The sequence below is a fragment of the Canis lupus genome, chromosome 18 (assembly GCF_048164855.1).
Source record: "Canis lupus baileyi chromosome 18, mCanLup2.hap1, whole genome shotgun sequence".
NCBI classification, from domain to species: domain Eukaryota; kingdom Metazoa; phylum Chordata; class Mammalia; order Carnivora; family Canidae; genus Canis; species Canis lupus.
This window is the reverse complement of record NC_132855.1, coordinates 30,282,324-30,303,222: the sequence shown is the minus strand read 5'-3', so window position 1 is coordinate 30,303,222 and position 20,899 is coordinate 30,282,324. Positions and strand designations below refer to the sequence as shown.

Below are 20,899 nucleotides of genomic sequence, written 5' to 3'. Positions count from 1 at the left end.
ATGGGTAAACAAAATGCTGCATATACATACAAAATATTATTCAATCTTTATTTTTTTAATATTATTCAGTCTTTATTTTTTCACCATTTTTTCATTTTTTGAAAGATTTTATTTATTTATTCATGAGAGACAGAGAGAGAGAGAGAGAGAGAGAGAGAGAGAGGGGCAGAGACACAGGCATAGGGAAAAGCAGGCTCCATGCAGGGAGCCTGACATGAGACTCGATCCCAGGTCTCTAGGATCACGTCCTGGGCTGAAGGCAGTGCTAAACCACTGAGCCACCCGGGCTGCCCTTATCCAGCCTTTAAAAAGAAATTCTAACACACAGTACAATATGGGTGAAACTTGAGACATTAGACAAGAAGGCCTTTTACTAAATGGCTGAAGATATTTGCAAATGATTTATCAAATAGAGGGTTAATATCCAAAATATATATAAAAGAAAAACCAAATAATCCAATTAAAAATGGACAGAGGACCTAAAAAGACATTTTCCACCAAAGACAAGCAAATAGTCAATGGACACATAAGATGCTAATCACTAATCATCAGGGAAATGCAAATCAAAACCATAATGAGATATCACCACATATCTATCACAGTAGCTAAAATAAAAACACAAGAAAGAAAAAGTATTGGCAAGGGTATGGCAAAAAAGGAACCCTCTTATGCTGTTGGTGGGAATGCAAATTGGTACAGCCACTATAAAAACAGTATAGAGGTTCCTCAAAATATTAAACATAGAATTACACTGTATGATCCAGTAATTTCACTACTGGATATTTAACAAAAAAACAAAATCCACTAATTTGAAAGGATATATGCACTTCTATATTTACTGCAGCATTATTTACAGTAACCAACATGTGGCAGCAATCCAGGTGAACCACTTACAGACGAATGCATAAAGATGATGTGGTGTGTGTGTGTGTGTGTGTGTGTGTGTATAGATATTGGAATACTACCCAGCCGTAAAGAAGAATGAGATCATGCCACTTGCAATGACATGGATGGCACTAAAGAATATAATGCTAAGGAAAATAAGCCAGAGAAAAACAAATACTGTATAATTAATACGCGGAATTTAAGAAACAAAACAAATGAACAATGAAAAAAAGAGAGACAAACAAACACAGAATACAGAAAACAGACTGTCAGTTGCCAGAGAGAAGGAGAGTGGAGGATGGGTAAAAGAAAAAAAAAAAAAGGATTTTTTTTCCTTTAAGATTTTATTTATTTATTCATAAGAGACACGCAGAGAGAGAGGCAGAGACACAGGCAAAGGGAGAAGCAGGCTCCATGCAGGAAGCCCAATGTGGGACTCGATCCTAGGACTCCAGGATCACCTCCTGAGCCAAAGGCAGAGGCTCAACCAGTGAGCATCCCAGGCATAGAAAAAGAGGATGAAGAGTACACTTATCTTGATGAGCACTGAGTAATGTATAGAACTGCTGAGTCATTATATTGTACACCTAAAATTAATATTCATTATACTACAATAAATATCCCCCAAACACACACACACACACACACACACACACATACATATATACATACATATATATATGTACATATAGAGATAAAAGTATAGATATATTTTACGGATTGAAAAAGCCCGCAAACCCCAAAATAGGATAAAAAAGAATATCATGACCAAATGCACCTCATGGGTAAAAACTAAATCATCATCAGTGAAAAATAAAGATTAAGCAAATATTTTGGAAGCAGTGAGAGAAAAAAAATGACAAATTACATACAGGAGAATAATGAATTTAATGCTCTCAGATTTACTAATAGAAAACATAGAAGTCACATGACAAATGCACTTTATTCTTAAAGCTCTCCAAAAAAAATAACTGGCAACCTACAATGCTATAACCAGTAAAAATACCCTTCTAAAATTAAGGCAGAATAAACATATTTTCTAATGAATGAAAGTAAGAGAATTCATTACTAGCATATCTGCTCTAGAGAAAATGCTAATATAAGTGTTTCAGGAAGAATAAAAATGATACTATGTACAAACTTGGAATTCAGGACTAAAGGAAGATGAACAGAATCAGTAAATACCTGGATATATATAACAAAATATTTTTTTCAAGTTTATCAAGTATGAACGACTGTATAAAGTAAAAATTATAATACTGCTGGAAGGGGGTCAATGTGTGGATACACTGCATGTAACAACCATAACATACAGGCTTAAAAAAAACAACACAGTTGTAGGTTTCCATATTTCACCTGAAGTAATAAAATATGAACCTTAAGTAGACTATGAAAGTTAAAAGTATGTATGTCATTATAAACCAACCAACCAAAAACATTCAAAGAGACAGCTAAAAACCAATAATAATTAAATAGGAGTACTAACAAATATTGAAACAATCCAAAAGAGCAAAGAAGAGGGAAAGTAGAATGAAAAAACAGAACAATTAAAAATAGTAGACCTATATTTGCCCATGTCAATAACACCATTAAATGTAAATGATCTGAACAGATAAAAGAAATCAACTTGAATTACAAAATTAAAATACACTATGTACAAGAAACCACTTTTAAACAAAACATATATTGTTAGGATAAAAGTAAAATGAGAGGGAAAATAAACCATGAAAAGATCAACTTGAAAGCTGTAATGAAAAATATTAATTTCAAACGAGGAAGATATTAGTGCAAGGAAAATTCCTAGGGATAAAGAGGGTATCACACAGTGGTAAAAGTCAATTTACCAGGAAGATGGAACTATATGTGGGAGCACTTCACAACAAAGTTTGAAAACCCATGAAGCAGAAATTGATAGAATTAAATAAAGACATAGCCAAATGCACAATTTTACTTGGGAAAGTTAAAATTACTCACTGAGAAATTGACAGAATGAGAAGACATAGAATCCATGAATATTTAGAAGCCCTGAAAAGACATTCTATCAACTTAAGCTCTCCACCCAACACAAGCAGAATATACATTCCTCTAACTGCACGTAAATAGGCCATATCCCATGTCCTAAAACAAATCTTAACCATTTAAAAGAACTGACATCATACAAAGTATATTCTTTAACCCTAATAGAATTATATAAGAAAGCAACTACTGAAAATCCCTGAAAATCCCCCAAACATATGGAAATTAAACAACACATTTACAAATATGGAATGAATCAAAAAGGAAGTCTTAAGAGAAATTAGAAAGTATTTTTGGCTAAAAGAAAAAAAAATGAAAGTTCAAACCATCAAAATTTTGGAAACCCCTAAAAGAGTAACAAGAGTTAAATCTATAGTGGTAAATACTTATATTAGAAAAGAAGAATGTCATAAGGTAATAATCTAAGCTTCCACTTTAAAGAACAAAAAAAAAAAAAAAAAAAAAAAAAAGAACAACCTGAAGTGAGCAGAAAGTAAATAATAAAGATCTGAAATCAATAAAATTAAGAGGAAAACAATAGAAAAAGAATCAATGGAACCAAAAATTGGTTCTTTGAAAAGAATAAAATTGATAAACCTCAACTTCCCCAACTTAATACAATCATCTATGAAAACACTACAGCTAACATCATACTTAATAATGAATATCTGAGTACCTTCATCCTAAGACTGGAAATAAGTCAAGGGATATTGTTGCTGACAGTTTTCCTCTAACACATACTGAAGATCGTAGTCAATGCAGCAAGGAAAGAAGAAATAAAAGATGGATGGATTACAAAAATAAATAACATTCTATTTGTAGACAACATGATTTGATTGCCTTCGCAGGAAATCTCAAGGAATATACAAAAGAGATCCTAAAACTAACTAGTTTAATAATATCACAAAACACAAGGTGAATATATTTTTAAAAAATCAATGCTATTTCTATGTAGTAAGTCCATGACTGGACAAAACACTAAAAAAAAATTACTAACTATAGCTCTCCTAACCATGCCCCTAACACCCCCTTGCCCCTAACAAGGAAAACAAATTCTTAGGAATAACTTTGTAAGATTTGTATGCTGAAAATTACAAACCACTAATTAATAATTAATTAATTAATTAAAAAGTTTAAGTAAATGTATAGTTATATTATGTTCATGAACTGGAAAAATGAATATTGTTAAGATACCATTTCTTCTCAAATTGATCTACAAAAAGAAAAACTCAAGAAATGTTATAGATATTGGCAAGCTCATTTTAAAACTTGTATGAAAAATAAAAGGAAACAGAGCAGCCAAAATAATTTTGAAGAAAAGGGATAAAATTGGGACCTTGCACAGATTTTTAAGACTTATTATAAAGCCACAAAAACCAAGACAGCATATCATCAGTTCAGAAATTACCTACATGAGTATTGTCAGTTTAATTTGAAAACAGTGAAAAGTAAACTCCATTGAGATAGTATGGTCTTTTCAAAAACTAGTGGTAGAATTTATTACTGTAAGAAGAAAAAAAAGAACCCAAACCTATACCTTATGTCTCAAATAAAAATTACTCAAAATGGGTCATGTATCTATATGTAAAACCTTAAACTAATGTTTAGAAAAAAAATATAAAAGAAAATCTTTGTGACCTTGAATTAAAGATTTCTTAGATAAGACAAAGAAAAAAATGCAATGGCATTTCATAAAAATCAGCGTATTTATTCTGTAAAAGATCTCACTGTACAGACCGGGATAAAAACAATCAAATATAAGACAAACAACTTTAATGAAAAATCTATGAAGAACACTCAAGACACAAATTCAAGACCACAATAAGTGAGCCAAAGATTTGAACACACAATTCAGCAAAGAAGCTATATGGATAGCAAATAAGGAGATAAAAAGATGTTAAACATCATTAGCCATTAGGGAAACATAAATTAAAACCACATGAGATGCCTTTGCACATCTAATAGAATGGCTAAAATAAAACAGGTAACATCAAGTGTTAGGGTAAAAGTGAAACAACTGGAAATCACACACTTCTAGTAGTAATACAAACTGGTAGAGCTACTCTGAAAAACAGTTTTAACAAGTCTTACAAAGTTAAATGTCTACTTACCCTATGACTCAGTAATCACACTCTCAAGTATTTACTCTAAAAACATTAAAACATCTGATCACATAAAAACCTGTACAAAAACATTTGTGACAGCATTACTTGTAATCACCAAATCTTGAAACAAACCAAATATACTCCTACAGGTTCATGGTATCCACAAAAAAAACAATAGCACTCCACAACAAAAATAATCAGCAACACAAATTAATCTCAAATGCATTATGCTAAGCGAAAGGAGACTCAAATGATTACATAACGTTTGATTGCATTTATAAGACACTTTTAAAAAGCCAGACCTTTAGGGACAGAAATAAATTTTTGCCAGGTGTTGGGGTGGAGAGAGGTACTATTAAAAAGGAACAGGGTAAAAAAAAAAAAAAAAAAAAAAAGGAACAGGGTAAGGGATTTTTTTTTTTTTTTTTTGAAAGGGAATTGTTTTGTTATCCTAATTGTGCTAGTGGTTACTGGATACTTTTTTTTTTTTTTTTAATTTACTTACTTGAGAGAGAATGAGCGCTAGCACAGGTGGAGAGAGCAGCAGTCAGAGGCAGAGGAAAAAGTAGTCTCCGCTGAGCAGGCCCTGAGATCATGACCTGAGCCAAAGGCAGCCACTTCACAGACTGGGCCACCCAGGCACCCTTGGATACATTTCTTAAAACTAATGCAACTGTACACAACAAACATATAGGTTATTGAACATAAGTTTAAAACAAAAAAGTGTGAATATCCAAAAAGAGTGAAATATTTGTTCTATTGGCGTCAATCTCATTCATTAATTCACTTTTTAAAGAAAGTGATAATAATTCACTTTAAAAAAAAAAAAAAGGCCACGATGGAGAATTTTCTGTTCCACAGCCTCTGTGCCACACACAGAATCTTAATTCCATGAAGCAGTTCTAAGACTGTGGGGGTCAGATGATCAGTTAGATCTGGAGATGATCAGCTAAAGGTTATCTCCACATGAATGAAAAGAATCAATGTGTTGTGAACACATGCCCAACTGAATGTTTTCCTCACACAGTGTATCTTTCCTGTTTAAATAGAAGTACAGGAACTCAATAGCAATAGTAAAACCATGATGATTTTATAAAACCGGGCATCATTTTACATGAGCCATCAACTCAAGCACTATCTTCCCTTTGGACTATTTGTGCACCCCACTTGTAGCAACTGCAGTCCTTCCAAGCACTGTTAACTACTAAGTAACTTTCTCTTTTTTATCTTTCTGTAAAGCTACCATACCAACTTTTTCCATCAAATCATGAGCCAGAAGATAATTTCAGGAAAGCGTAAACAGTAGAAAAAAGATTAAGTAAGGTTTCTGGCCTTTGCCTAGGATAGGGGGGAAATGAGGGAGAAGGGGACAAATGGCAGGCCTGACTGGAACTTGTTTAAGACATCTGAAATGTTTTCGAAGGCAGCTTTGAGGTCTTTCCCTTGGCTGCCGCTGAAGATGTCTGGCTGCTGACTTTAGGGAGAGGATGTTTACTTGGAAGATTCTGGCACCTAGGAAACAAAGTAGGATGTGTTTCAGGGCAGTAAAAGACGGAAGTGACATACACAAAGAGTAGTATGATACTCACAAATGATTTTTGTCTGCTGGCATCTGGAGATGGGCAGGGATACTTAGGGAGGAACTCAAAATGGTTTATTAATGATTCCCAAACCATATGAAGTACAGTTGTTGAGCAGAACTTCTGAAGATTCATACTGATGTCTATAATGCTTTAGAATTTTAAATAAAGAAGTAATTGGTGGATTATCAAGACCAAAAAAAAAAAAAACTCATGTATGCACACACAAATTCTTACATGAATTACGAGGAAACAGGTAAATAATTTTAAAGAAACAAATATAGCATACATACACTATTATCAAAAACCTTTTATCCTCCAAACTAAAATCATTTTTCTGTACCTCTTTTAGAGTGCTTCTTAAATTTGTTTCCTAAACAGGATATTAAATATCCAGTTGAGGGCAGAATATTAATCATTAATTTTTGTATCCTTCTACCTCAGAACATTAAAAAAAAAAAAGCATGTGACACACAAAAGCATCCAATGGACATACGTTCTTTGCCAAATAGATACACAAATCTACCAAGATAAATATTAAGTGTTGGCAGAATGTCTACAAAGGCACTTTTTTTTTTAATCAATAAGCAGTTACTTTTACTACTATTTATTGTTCATTTACTATATTGTCTTTCCTATGTGAAAAGAGTTACTGATGTAACCAATTACATCAGTTAGGCATGCAAACCCCCATAAATTTTGTTCAGTATCCATCTAGTGATAAAGAATGCAAAGCTGTATATAGGGGTATGGAAATGTAACCACAGCATTTATCTGAGATGTTTCACACACACACAAATCTTACCTCAATTTAGACACTCTTGAAAAATCTAACTGTATAATAAACCAATGAGAGAAGTGATGTGGAATAATGAATATTTCTATTTGATTCAAAATCGTAAAAATCATGATAAAGAGTTCCTTGAACAACTTTTCAACTGTCACTGTCTTGCACCCTTTTGAAACTCCAGCACTGAATTTCTTTTTCCTTGTTTCTTTGCAGACACTTTATTCAAAACAAACACAAACAAACAAAAAAAAAAGCTGCATTTTAGGAAAAAATATTAGTTCCTTGTGGTTAAAAAAATAATGTTTCCCTAAGATATCCCTGTCCAAATTCCAGATCCTGTGTATTTGTTACTTTACATGGCAAAAGGAGCTTTGCAAGCGTGATCAAGTTCAGGATCTCAAAATGGGAAAATTATCCTGGATTATTTTTATCTGGGTGAAACCAGAGCATCATAAGGGTACTTCTAAGAGGGAAATAGGAGGATGAATAATTGAGAGAGATGTGACCATGGAAACAAAAATTGTAGTAATGCTCTTTGAAGATGGAGGCAAGGGGACAAGAGCCAGGAAAAGCAAACAGCCTCTAGAAACTAGAAAAGAAAAGGAAGGGATCTTCTCCTAGAGCCTTGAAAAAGAATGAAAACTTGCTGACAGGTTCACTTTAGGACTGCTGACCTTTAGAACAGAAAGAGAATAAATCTGTTGTTTTAAGCCACTACACAGATTGGTGATAATCTGTTACAGAAAGAGTGGGAAATCAGTACACAGAAAGAGTGGGAAATCAGCCCACATTTGTGCAGTAAAGAACATCCATGGTTATTTGCCCATGTCTTATTTTTTGCCACAAATCATTCTTGGTATTAATTTCTATCAATAGAAAAATTTCTAAAGATTGACCAGCAATAGTAGCCATACCCATTACATTTTGTTAGATTACATTCATTTTAGTATATATTTATATGAAGCAAACTATACTCTCTGAACATCAACAATAAAATCATAACATTATAGGTCAAAAGTTTCTTAACTGTTTTTTTTAGAATTACATAAGTCATGGAATCAAATCATGGAATCAAATAATAGATGATGAGTTTGATCAAATAGTTTGATGAGTATCTTACAGTGTATTGATCACAAGTTCCCAAACCACCCTATAAAATTAAAATCACTTGGAGAACTCTAGAAATAAGCAAACCCTACTGCCTGACCCTAAGTTGATTCTGATTTAATTTGTCTGGGGTAGGACCCAGACATTAATATTTGTTAAAAGCCCTTCAGATGTTAGAAAAGCATCGCTCTAATTATAAACACAATTTTGTAGAAAAAATATGATATAAAGCCTTTAATTTGATAATTGATCATTTTTCTCAGTGTTTTGATCTTCACTAAAGTCAAGATACAGAAATTCTAATTCTATACATTTAAAAAAACCTAATTATATGATGCACAAGTTTTATCTCATATTATATGACATATTGGTTGAGGCATATGGGAACTATTCTTAAGAAAACACTACATTTAAACTTAAGACTTTTTCTTCAGAGAAAAAAATGTATACACTTAATAGAGACCTTCAATAGCATACCTTCCAAATGAATTTAAAATACACTAATATCATTAAGATGTTCTAATTCTAGAATATCTTAGAATTTTAGAATCTGTCATATTCATTAGTTATCACCACAATTATAAATAGAAAAATATACACGATTCTAAATAGTTCAAATTGCTGAATTTTATCACTGCTTATGTGACTTATATACCAAATCTTCAGTTTCAAGGTGTAGACAAAACATATGTGGTAACAAATCCACAAAATAATTTAAAAAAAAAACACAAACTTAATGACAATCTTCACTGCTAAAATCTAAATTTTTCTGTTTTTTTTTTTTAAATGACATTCTCTTTGAAAATAAAGAAAACCTTTTCTCAAAGTAGAAATCATTAAATTAATGCAAGGATGTGGTACTTGCTATTACACAATGTGCAATGATATTTCTCCACAAATATAACATCTTTTAAGACACCTTATACTTTGAAACATTTAGAAATACTACACATACTCAATATTAGCAAACAAAAAAGTACCATGTATTTTAACAAATATGAATTAAGTCAATTATGTTCATAGTAAATATGGAGATTTTTAACTGTTTCATATATAATTCATATACAGACACAATGTAATTAATATCTAATGAACAAAAGAACTAGTGTAATTGTGATTCTCATCAATATTTATTTCTCTATCTGTAAACCTAATGTCCAATTGCTGTAAAGAATGGTAAACATTTACCACTAAACAATAAGTAAAAACATATGTAATCCATACGCTGAATCAGTTTCATAAACTGTCTCTTGGCATCTGGCTGAAATATATTATTTCAAATTCTTCTATAATTGGCCAACAAGTTGGTGTTAGGCAGTCTCAATAGGGAAAACAGGAAAAATATTTTTTTCTTGGTTAAATTGTATCAACTACCATATACTTGAAATAGTTTGCATTAGTATTAAATTTTTTTAAGTTTAAAACTTAGAAATCTTATGAAATGTAGAAAGGTTTATTAAAAATTACTTAGGGGATGAGGGTGGAGTAGGGTAGTAAACAAACCACAGTAACATTCCTTGTTCAAAAAGAAAATGATTTAAGAATTACAAAAGTGTAGACTGATATTACGGTTGTAAACATTTCCATTACATCATAATAAGTCAGCCCATTAGGAACAAAGCCCTCTGTAACAAAGTATTAAATAAATGAAATATTTCATAAATTGTCCCAAGAAAATCCCAGTATTAACTTGACCAAAATAATTTGGGGTGGATTAGACTTTAGAAAGCATCTATTTCAACCCTCTCATTTGAAGAAAAGAAACAAGTACTCAAAGAATTATTATCTTCATAGCCAAGGTCATTATTAGTGAAGTATCAGTACTTGCTGCCCCATTTCCAGTTCAAGACCATGCTGAGCCACAAGATTATTTTTAACAATTAGAATTCACCCGGAAGTTTAATTGTGACTTGTGCCAAGTTTATCTTCTCCTTATCCTGTTGGACCTTTCCTATGTCCCTCTACTCAATACAGTGCTCAACCTCAAGTAAAAAAAAAAAAAAAAAAAAAAAAAAAAAAAATATATATATATATATATATATACAGACAAAAAAGTTCTGACAAATCCATCTTTATCTTTGGATAAAAATCATTGACTCAATGATATGGAGTCAATTGAGTATAAAAACCTGCCTTTAGATTAATTTATGCTACTTCCTGTAAATGACCAAAGGCCAGCTTTGTCAGTAAAGATCTTTGTATTTCAAGCAACAGAATATTCTAAATCACAAGAGCTCACTCAACTTTTAAAGAACGAGGACATCATTATATCAAGCTCCAAGTGCTTTACAGTCAGAACACCAGTTCTGTCTCAAGGATGCTCTCCATATTTTTATTTGTTGTCAACAGTGTTGACTTCATATTTTTTTTTTGTATAGTTTTTTCATTGGAGTTCGATTTGCCAACACATAGCATAACACCCAGTGCCCATCCCGTCAGGTGCCCCCCTCAGTGCCTGTCACCCAGCACCCCATCCCCCTGCCCACCTCCCCTTCCACTACTCCTTGTTCATTTCCCAGTGTTAGGAGTTTCTCATGTTCTGTCTCCCTCTCTGCTATTTCCCACTCATATTCTCTCCTTTCCCCTTTAATCCCTTTCACTACTTTTTATACTCCCCAAATGAATGAGACCATATGTTTGTCCTTCTCCAATTGACTTACTTCAGTCAGCATAATACCCTCCAATTCCATCCACGTCGAAGCAAATGGTGGGTATTCGTCATTTCTAATGGCTGAGTAATATTCCATTGTATACATAGACCACATCTTCTTTATCCATTCATCTTTCAATGGACACCAAGGCTCCTTCTACAGTTTGGCTATTGTGGACATTGCTGCTATAAACATTGGGGTGCAGGTGTCTTGGTCTTTCACTACATCTGTATTTTTGGAGTAAATCTCCAGTAGTGCAATTGTTCTGTAAAAATAGGGTAGCTCTATTTTTAACTCTTTGAGGAACTTCCACACAGTTTTCCAGAATGGCTGTACCAGTTCACATTCCCACCAACAATGCAAGATGGTTCCCCTTTCTCCACATCCTCATCAACATTCAATGTAATCCTTATCAAAATACCATGGACTTTATCCAGAGAGTTGGAACAAATCATCTTAAGATTTGTGTGGAATCAGAAAAGACCCCGAATAGCCAGGGGAAAATTGAAAAAGAAAACCAGAGCCAGGGGCATCACAATGATGGATTTCAAGCAGTACTACAAAGCTGTTATCATCAAGACAGTGTGGTACTGGCACAAAAACAGACACATAGATCAATAGAACAGAATAGAGAACCCAGAAATGGGCCCTCAACTCTATGGTCAACTAATATTCGACAAAGCAGGAAAGACTATCCACTGGAAAAAGGACAGTCTCTTCAATCAGTGGTGCTGGGAAAATTGGACATCCACATGCAGAAGAATGAAACTAGGCCATTCTCTTACACCATAGGCAAAGATAAACTCAAAATGGATAAAAGATCTAAATATGAGACAAGAATCCATCAAAATCCTAGAGGAGAACACAGGCAATACCCTTTCTGAACTTGGCTACATCAACTTCTTGCAAGATATGAAGGCAAGGGAAACAAAAGTAAAAATGAACTACTGGGACTTAATCAAGATAAAAAGCTTCTGCACAGCAAAAGAAACAGTCAACAAAACTAAAGAATGGGAGAAGATATTTGCAAATGACATATCAGATAAAGGGCTAGTATCCAAGATCTATAAAGAATCTGTTAATCTCAACAGCAAAGAAACAAACAATCCAACCATTTAATGGGCAAAAGACATGAACAAAAATTTCACCAAAGAAGACATAGACATGGCCAACATTTTTTAGTTGTTGAGGTGGAGAGAATTGAAACTTCCCTACCCATATCTAAGGGGAGAGAGAATGGTTTCCCAAAGACTTCTCTTAAAAGTGTGAAAAAATTTCCCAATAGCCTCCAGAAAACTTCTGCTTGCATCCCCAAGGTCAGAGTTCAGTCATTCTCTGAAGCAATCATCAGTAAAGACATCAGATTGTCTTTAGACAAACCAGTATCTCTCTGAGACAAAGAATAGGTTAGTTTTATCTCTTGACTTTATAAACAGGGACAGATATTGAACACAATTTGGGTTCTGTTGGAAAAAGAAGGGATTCATGGTTGCTGGATAGTCCGCCATCAATGTTAACTGCTCCTTTAGCTACAAAATATCTATACCCAGTCTCACTGCCGTATTTTCAAAATTGCCCAGCTCTACCTATTTCTATCCCTTCCCTGAAGGACAAGACTCAAAGTCTCAATTAGTCACTGCATTAAGCTCCAAGTCCAGGATCTTCAGGTAAGAACCATTATCTCCAGTAGGTCTAAATTGCTTAGTAAACTCTCCTAAAATGATGAACTACCTAGTCTCAGTTTTACAGACAAATTAACAGTGGAATTAAAAAGTACATAGCAACCATAAAATGTTAGAAAAGGGGTCAATAAAAAGCAACCCAAAGTAATCACTGGTCCACAGCACCCTCATAGCTTACATTCTTGGATAAGGAAAGTACATATTTCCAGGTTGGGGAAGGGACTATATTCCTCGGTGGCCCATATTTCTTCTTACGCTCATCCATGTTCCTCTGTGGCCACAATAAGTAAGTAAAGTTGAGAATGCCGTTTTGGGGGGTTGTATACTTATCAGCCCATTTCCTTGGAGGATTGAGGAGCCTGGAACTTGCTTTATGGGTTGAACAGTCACAGGATGTTACCAGGCATTTCTTTGGCTATAGACTTCTCATTAAAAACAAGAAAAAAACAAAAACAAAAACAAAAACAAAAACAAAACAAAACAAAACAAAAAAACCAGGAAGCTTCCAGTGTATTTGCATCTGATCAAGCATAGGGGCTTCTCCTAGAACTAGTGACTTTCTTTAGACCCAATTCAGAAGTCTGAAAACTCTAGTCTCCCACTGGCACAGGGCTCTCTGTCTATTCCACCACCCTCAGTTGGATAATCTCTACCATGAAGAAATTGAAAAAATTGTCTCATACTGTATGTCACATATAATCCTGTCTCTGTCCCTTGGGTGAAACAGAAGATAAGGGAAGGTGCTTATAACAACACAGTGAAATAAGGTGTGCCTTTTTTTCCCCAAATTTATCTCCTGCTAAGTCTCCAACCTCATCATTACCAGCACTTTAATTTAAGGCACAAAATTCAACTGTTCTAACCCTGAATGTTTCCAATTTTCAAATTCTATTCAACTTAATTTTAAAGCTAATGTAGAAAGGTACTGTCCAAGTAAAGCCACGTTTTTTCTCTCAATTTTCAAATGAGCCACCCTTCACCCTATGTTTGCTTCTTTATTGTGGATTAAAAAAAAAAAAAGAAAAAAAAAAACAGCCAATGTGATGCAGTACTGTTAATTTTTCATACCATTTCCTCTAATGTTGCAGTATCTTTAGGCACCTAGTCAATTTTCAAAGGTACAACAAGAGTTCTCCAGTTTTTTTGAAACCAAATAACAAGGGTCATCTATACACCAGCCTGTAAAAGTAAGGCCTCAGTGTTCTACTCCCTGGATCTTCCTCCTAGATCCTCATTTGAATACATTTTAGATCCTCTGACTGGCAGTGCCCAACCCTGTAAACCAAATACTATATCCAAAAAAAAAAAAAAAAAAAAGGTATCTGCTGCAAAGAACAAATATTCTTTATTCCAGTCAGATTATATAAGAAAGATGTCTATCAGGTCACATAACAGAAATCAAAATGTAGAATATATTCTAGAGAGTTGGTTAATATAGCAATTTGACTATGTCACCAAGGTCCAATGCGCGCTCTCTCTCTCTCTCTCTCTCTCTCTCTCTCTCTCTTCTTTGAGGCCTTTTAATGTTGGCTCCACTGAGAGACGGCTATCAAGATGGCTAGAATGGTTTTAGAAACCACAGCTTGACACAACAGTGTATAGAGAAAGAAGGAAGACCTTTATTCTCTATCATTTTTTCTTGTGATCAAGGAAAACTTTCCCATAAGCTTGTAGCATAATTCCCTTTATGTCTCATTGCATAGGATTAGTTTCAATGCCTACTGTTAAGCTAATTATCAGCATGGAAAATAGGATTGTCATGATTAGATTAGACTAACAATTTAGAATAGATTTGATGTAGGAAACAAACCACCATGACCACAACAAATACTTTGCTCACTATTCAATTTTAGACCTAATGAACATATGGAGGACAATTCTGAAGCAAAAGCCCTTAAATAGCAGGGCTTATCTGCAAAATAAACATGATTTGTCTCCATCATTGTCATTCCACCAGAATCTCCCAAGCATCTCTAAGAATTATGAACCAGGGTAATATAATAAACAATTACAGTGATTGTTTACTATCATTACTTAGGGCTGGATATTTTCCCTGCTACAGTACAAAGCCATGGGAGATTCCAAGAACACATGGGACTTGACAACAAACAGACTTCAGCTTAAGTCCCAGCTTTTGTAGTTACTTGCTGTTTGATCTAGGGCAAGCTGCTTAAACTCCCTGAGGCTCAGTTTCCTCATCAGTTAAATAAGGATACTAATACAAACTCATCCCACAGGGCTATTCAGAGTCTCAAGCAAAATATTGTGCATAAACCATCTTGTACATACTAGAGAATGAACTTCTATTTATTTTCCTTTCCTAAACATGATTTCTTCTCATAAATTCCCTCAACTTAAATCAATCCATTTCTTCCAGAATAATTACCCACATAGATTAAGTTTTCTAATAAGATACTAAGTTATCCTACTAGCAGGGTAGGTCTCTATCATTACTAATTATTTCAAATACTAATACTGTTGTCTAATATTGTTGTCTAAAGCATCTTACTGAAGTGTACTTCTTCATCAAAAAGGTACTATCATATATGTCATGTATTTATCTCCACAGTTAAAAGCTTGCAAAATTTTTAACATTATAAGTCAAACTGCATAAAGGCAAAAAAAAAAAAAAAAAAAGAAAAAAGAAAGAAAGAAAGAAAGAAAGAAAGAAAGAAAGAAAGAAAGAAAGAAAGAAAAAGACAAAACAAAGAAATGTAAAGTTCCCCATTTATTCAGTAAAAAATCATAAAAAACATATTATGTAGTTACCCAGATTTGTAAAATGCAATACTTACTAATGCACAAATCCACATTACAGAATTTCATTACCATTAACACTTGATTATGAAAACAGCTCAATCAAGAGAAAAAAATTAACCTCAGGTTTTCCCAGAAACATAAAGTGATTTGCAACCTATTATCAAACATTAACCATTTTTCCAGTTAAATATTATAAATGGCTTACCAAAACAATACACGATATTCTAAGTTAGCAAGTAATGCATAAAATCTATGCTCTTGCAGTTTCATCTATATTCATTTCATATTTAATTCCCAGAACTAGGTTTTTCTCTTAATATATCTTGATATCCCACCTATTTAAGTATCAAATTTGAGAAAAAAATTAGTAAATGGCCTCATATGAACTAAAAATGTAATATCAATACAACAATCACATTAGTTTTAGTAGGAAATCAAAAATACTGTCTGGAAAATATTTTTTGACTGCTTTTCAATGGCAAAGACACTCTGGGAGATAAAACACATATGCTAGTTATTATAGATTTTAAATAAAACAAATAATGTTTTAAAGAACATGAAGTAAACACAAAGTCCCCCAGTCTGCCTCACCACCATACTATAATCACTGGTCCTAACTTTTTTTCCTCAGTGTTTAGGTGGGCTGAGTTTTGTTTTGTTTTTAACTTTAAAAAGAAAATCATCCCCATTCCTTTATTCTAGATGGCTTATTATAGCTAGAATCATCTTTTCATACAATTTTGATTGCTGATTACTTTGACATAACAAATTTCCTCATGTTTCTTGTAATTGTAATTAGCAATTTTTAATAATAAACCTATTATCTACCATTGAGGTTATATATCAGTTTACTTAACCATTTCTATGGAGTCTTTCAAGTCATTTCCAATGTTTGGGACACTTTTGTGCATCTAGTTTTCTACATTTAAGATGACTTAAATAAGATAGACTGCCAAAAGTAAAATAACTGGATCTATGTTACACAGACAATTTAAGACTGATAAATGTTTCCAAGACTCATTTTACTATCCCATATCTACTCTTTTATAATTGTCTAACTGTGGCATAACAAAGATGGTGGCAATCAAAACAGAAAAGTTCAATGATTTTTGCATGTGGCCTCTCCTGATATGTGGATATCTCCTGATATGGATATATGGAAAGCTTATACTCTAAATGATCACTTATTTAATTTTATCTCAAGGTCAGTTGATGATTAGGAGAATAACAGTATTACAATATGAGAACAATTTAAAATACTTCTATTCCACTGGGGGTTGAAAAATCAGATGAAAATAAATACTTTAGGTGACATGTGATAAACAAAATACTACTAATGGCTACTGGCACATGTCCAAGGCATTGGAAAAGTGAACAAGCAAAAGAAGTGGCAGTCACAATAATGAGTTAGCTATGGAAGCAATGAATAAGGTGGTGTCTGTAAAAAAAAAATGCACATTATTTAACCTAAGAATTCTCCTAAGTACAGACTATTTCTCTTTATAAAAATAAACACACATGAACATGATAGCATATACTCATACCTTATTCTTCCCTACAGAATCAAAGGACTATGAAATAAACTTATAACAGTTAAGACAAATGATAAACATGGAAAGTCCAGAAGAATGTAAAAATCCAAATGTATACATACATAAATATAGACATATTTGATAATGCATAGGAATTTATCCAGGTAGAAATCCACTAAAATGTTAGCTGTCATCTTCTTTGAAAAAAGAAAGGTACTGAAAGCAATTCATTAATTGATGTGTGATGTATTTATTATTTTTCAGCAAATATATTTAAAATGATAGCCTATTCAGGCAAATAAAAATGGTAATGATTATCAAAGAAGTGTTAGCCAGAATATACAGTTCAATACAATCTAGGCTTAGCAAACATTTTGAGTCCTGGTTTTCTACTACTAATAAAAGCAAGACCAAAATGTTATCCTGAGGTTCCTATATGCACTCAGAGGACACTTCTGGACACAGATGAGCAGTCAGTCACTCTAGTGACAGACTTAGAGAATGAAAATATCAAAGGTTGGTCCCATAATCAAGGGCTGCAATCTACTTAGCAATATTAGAGTTAACTGACACGGCAAGTTTGCTGAAAGTACTTATCAGAAAAGATCTAGGAATGATCTTTAATATTGATTTTCCTCTAAAATTTTGTAACTGATTTTCATGTACAAAAAAACTGCAAATATTTAAGTGAAAGAAAACTCCTTTTTATAATTTCCACTTTTCAGACAAGGTTTTTGAGTAATAATTTAGAGGGGATGCTATAATCAGGCAATAAAAAGAGAACCTTTCCCCCTTTCAATTTCATAAGGATACCAAAGTTAAAAACAAAATATCAGATAATTTTAGTATATATTATCAATCAATATTCAATGATTTACAGACTAAATCATGAAGATACAGTTTTCTTTAAGTATTACCTTCCTGCTACCTGCTCAATACTTTAGGCCCAGTAAGCCTATGTATCATGCAGTTTCCTTTGTGTTCTTTTCAGATGTGTTTAATTAGTCATGGTATAGGGGATTTTCTGTTCCTAAAACTTGAACCTCATGGCAATATTTCTGGATTAGGGCCCAATAAGCCTATACATATATAGTTCTTTGTTTCCTTTAGACAGAAAGACATTTTATTAGCATTTTAATAATCCATGCCTGCCCAAGGAATCTAACAGAAACTATATAAAATGAGGTATTTTCCTTAATTCTTTCAAGCCTAATTTCTGCTTATCAATTTTTAAAAATATTCTATTTCATTTTTCAATGAACCTTAAAAGATCCAAAGCAACTCATTCAACAATAAGCAAGTATCTTCCATTTTCAACATAATTATAGATGCCACCAAGGAAATACAGAAACATAAAACATCAGAAAAAACATGGGAGTCTCCATATAAGGAAAAATATGACTACAACCTGAGATATACACAATTCAGCAATATGGAGGGGATATAGGATGAATAGGGATTAATTATTTAAAACTGGGGAGGGATCCCTGGGTGGCGCAGCGGTTTAGCGCCTGCCTTTGGCCCAGGGCGTGATCCTGGAGACCCGGGATCGAATCCCACGTCGGGCTCCCAGTGCATGGAGCCTGCTTCTCCGTCTGCCTATGTCTCTGCCTCTCTCTCTCACTGTGTGCCTATCATAAATAAATAAAATAAAATAATTTAAAACTGGGGAGATAGGGTGTCTGGGTGGCTCAGTCAGTTAAGCGACTGCCTTTGGTTCAGGTCATGATCCCAAGGTCCTGGGAATAAGCCCCACATCAGGCTCCCTGCTCAGAGGCGGTCTGCTTCCCCCTCTGCCACTCCTCCTCCTTGTGCTCTGTCAAATAAATAAAGACTTTAAAAAAAAAAAAAAGGAGAAGTGAGGAGGTGATGATTAAGATACATGAACTGGATAAAAGGATGGAGAAGAAAACCTTCATAGAAGCAAACGACAGAATAATAGTGTTAGGTAGAGTCTGGGGGGCCATGTAGCTGAAACAGTTATATCAGAGATTTAAAAAACACCTTGAGGTGTATTTGCACTTGAGGTTGATAAGTTCAAAAACACAGGATAGAGATTTCAGGTTATAATGTTATGTAGTCCGAGGTCTTAGATAAATGAGGATCTGCCTTGCTGAGAAAAAAATGGAAAGCATTTGGATGAAGTCATTATTTCAACCCCTCAGTAATCTTTATTTTGTGCTATCTTACAATGAGGACAACGAGAACAAATGTGTGGTGGTGATACAAAGAGGTGACAAGAAGAGGGAGTGATATACAATAACAGATGCTCATCTATTAAAGGACATTTTTGATGGTATAGATAGCAGTAAGATTTCAAAACCCATATTCACTGACTTAAGCATTATTTTGTGTATATGTACACACACATGCACACATATCTACATGTATGTATCCACAAACATATTCAAACAATGTATCATACAGTACTGTAGTTGCTAATATTATAGACTTACATATCAGACTGACTTGAGATTCTGGTCTGCTGTTTCTTCTAGCAGCATAACCTTGGGCAAGTGACACAGACTCTCTGAGCCTCGGTTTTCATACCTATGGTAGTAACTCCCCTAATAGGGTCATTGTAGCATAACATTAGATAATGAACCCACAAACTAAGCTCAGCATCAGAACATAGTAGTTCCTATAGTAAATAATAATGTAATTCATCATCATCTGGTCAACTTCTCAAAAACAGTATCAGCTATATTGAATTACTTTTATGCACATCTTTCAAAATGCCCCATTTGTATGACTGAAACTAATGTAATGTCTGTACTTCAATTAAAAAATCTTTAAAAATTATCTGAATATTGTAACTATCATTTTTCTAATCCAAATGAATTTATTAATAATCAACTAGTGTATGCCAAATCTTATAGCTCCTTGACAAGTTCCAAGATATGAAGGACCATTATTTCAGCTCCTCTAACCTAATGATCAAAAAGAAAAACAAAAGAAAAGAAAGGCAATTTGAATGCAGACTAAATGACTGACTCCCAAGCATACATTTGGCATGTTTCATCATTATTCAGCATCTCCTGTCCCTTGGTGGATAGACACACATCAAGAATCCTATGTAGATTTCAATGATGGCAATTGTTTCTCTTTACCTGATATAGGCATCGATACTAGAGTCAATCTCATCACGAGTGCTCCTGAGCCTATTTCACTAATAACCAGTGTATTAACAAGCAAAGAGACTCCCTAATGGCATATAAAATTACTAGAAGCATAGAAATCTGAAGACTCACAGAACTGAGTTAAGCACTTTTGCTATGGACAGATTTAATGTTCACAGTGATTAAAAAAAAATAGTATAAAAGAAAATTCAGAATGTACAAAGATTTCTACCCAGACAATTGTCTGGAAAACTGTGGCTGTATATTTACCATCTGGCAAGTGGGAAGCATTAGCAATCGAGCATCTAGATGTTTGAGCAAGAACGACCACATACCCACATGCATGGAAAATCTGATTCAGCAACAAAGCCAGAAGCATACGTCCTGCCAAAGAATGAATATTCATAGTGTTGCCAGTACCACACAGGTTGAATTAAACACAAATGCAAACAACTGTTACAATTTCACATTGATATTTTGCCTGAGAGCAACATCAAAGATCAAAATATAGCATAATATAGGGTAATTCATCAAAAGTGTGTATTTAGTTAGTGTGAAGACATGAATCAGAGTAGTAATCACAAAGGAATGCCCCTTCAGAGTGGGAAAGAATACTATAGAGGAATAGAATACAGAACACTTAGAGAATCCCAAGTAAAAGTATCCAAGGTA

General features: G+C 33.6%; 1 protein-coding gene across 26 annotated transcripts in view; it reads right to left on the bottom strand.

Annotated features, from left to right (window-relative positions):
- Positions 1–20,899, bottom strand: part of CRPPA (CDP-L-ribitol pyrophosphorylase A) — a 292,251-nt gene that overhangs the window by 62,963 nt on the left and 208,389 nt on the right. The window contains exon 12 of one of the 26 annotated variants that reach the window (XM_072783932.1): positions 20,563–20,611. The exons of the other annotated variants lie outside the window; for them this stretch is intronic. Within the exon in view, the coding sequence (XP_072640033.1) occupies positions 20,585–20,611 (27 nt within the window). The 3' untranslated portion in view covers positions 20,563–20,584. The remainder of the gene's footprint in view (positions 1–20,562; positions 20,612–20,899) is intronic. 26 annotated transcript variants of the gene reach the window in all.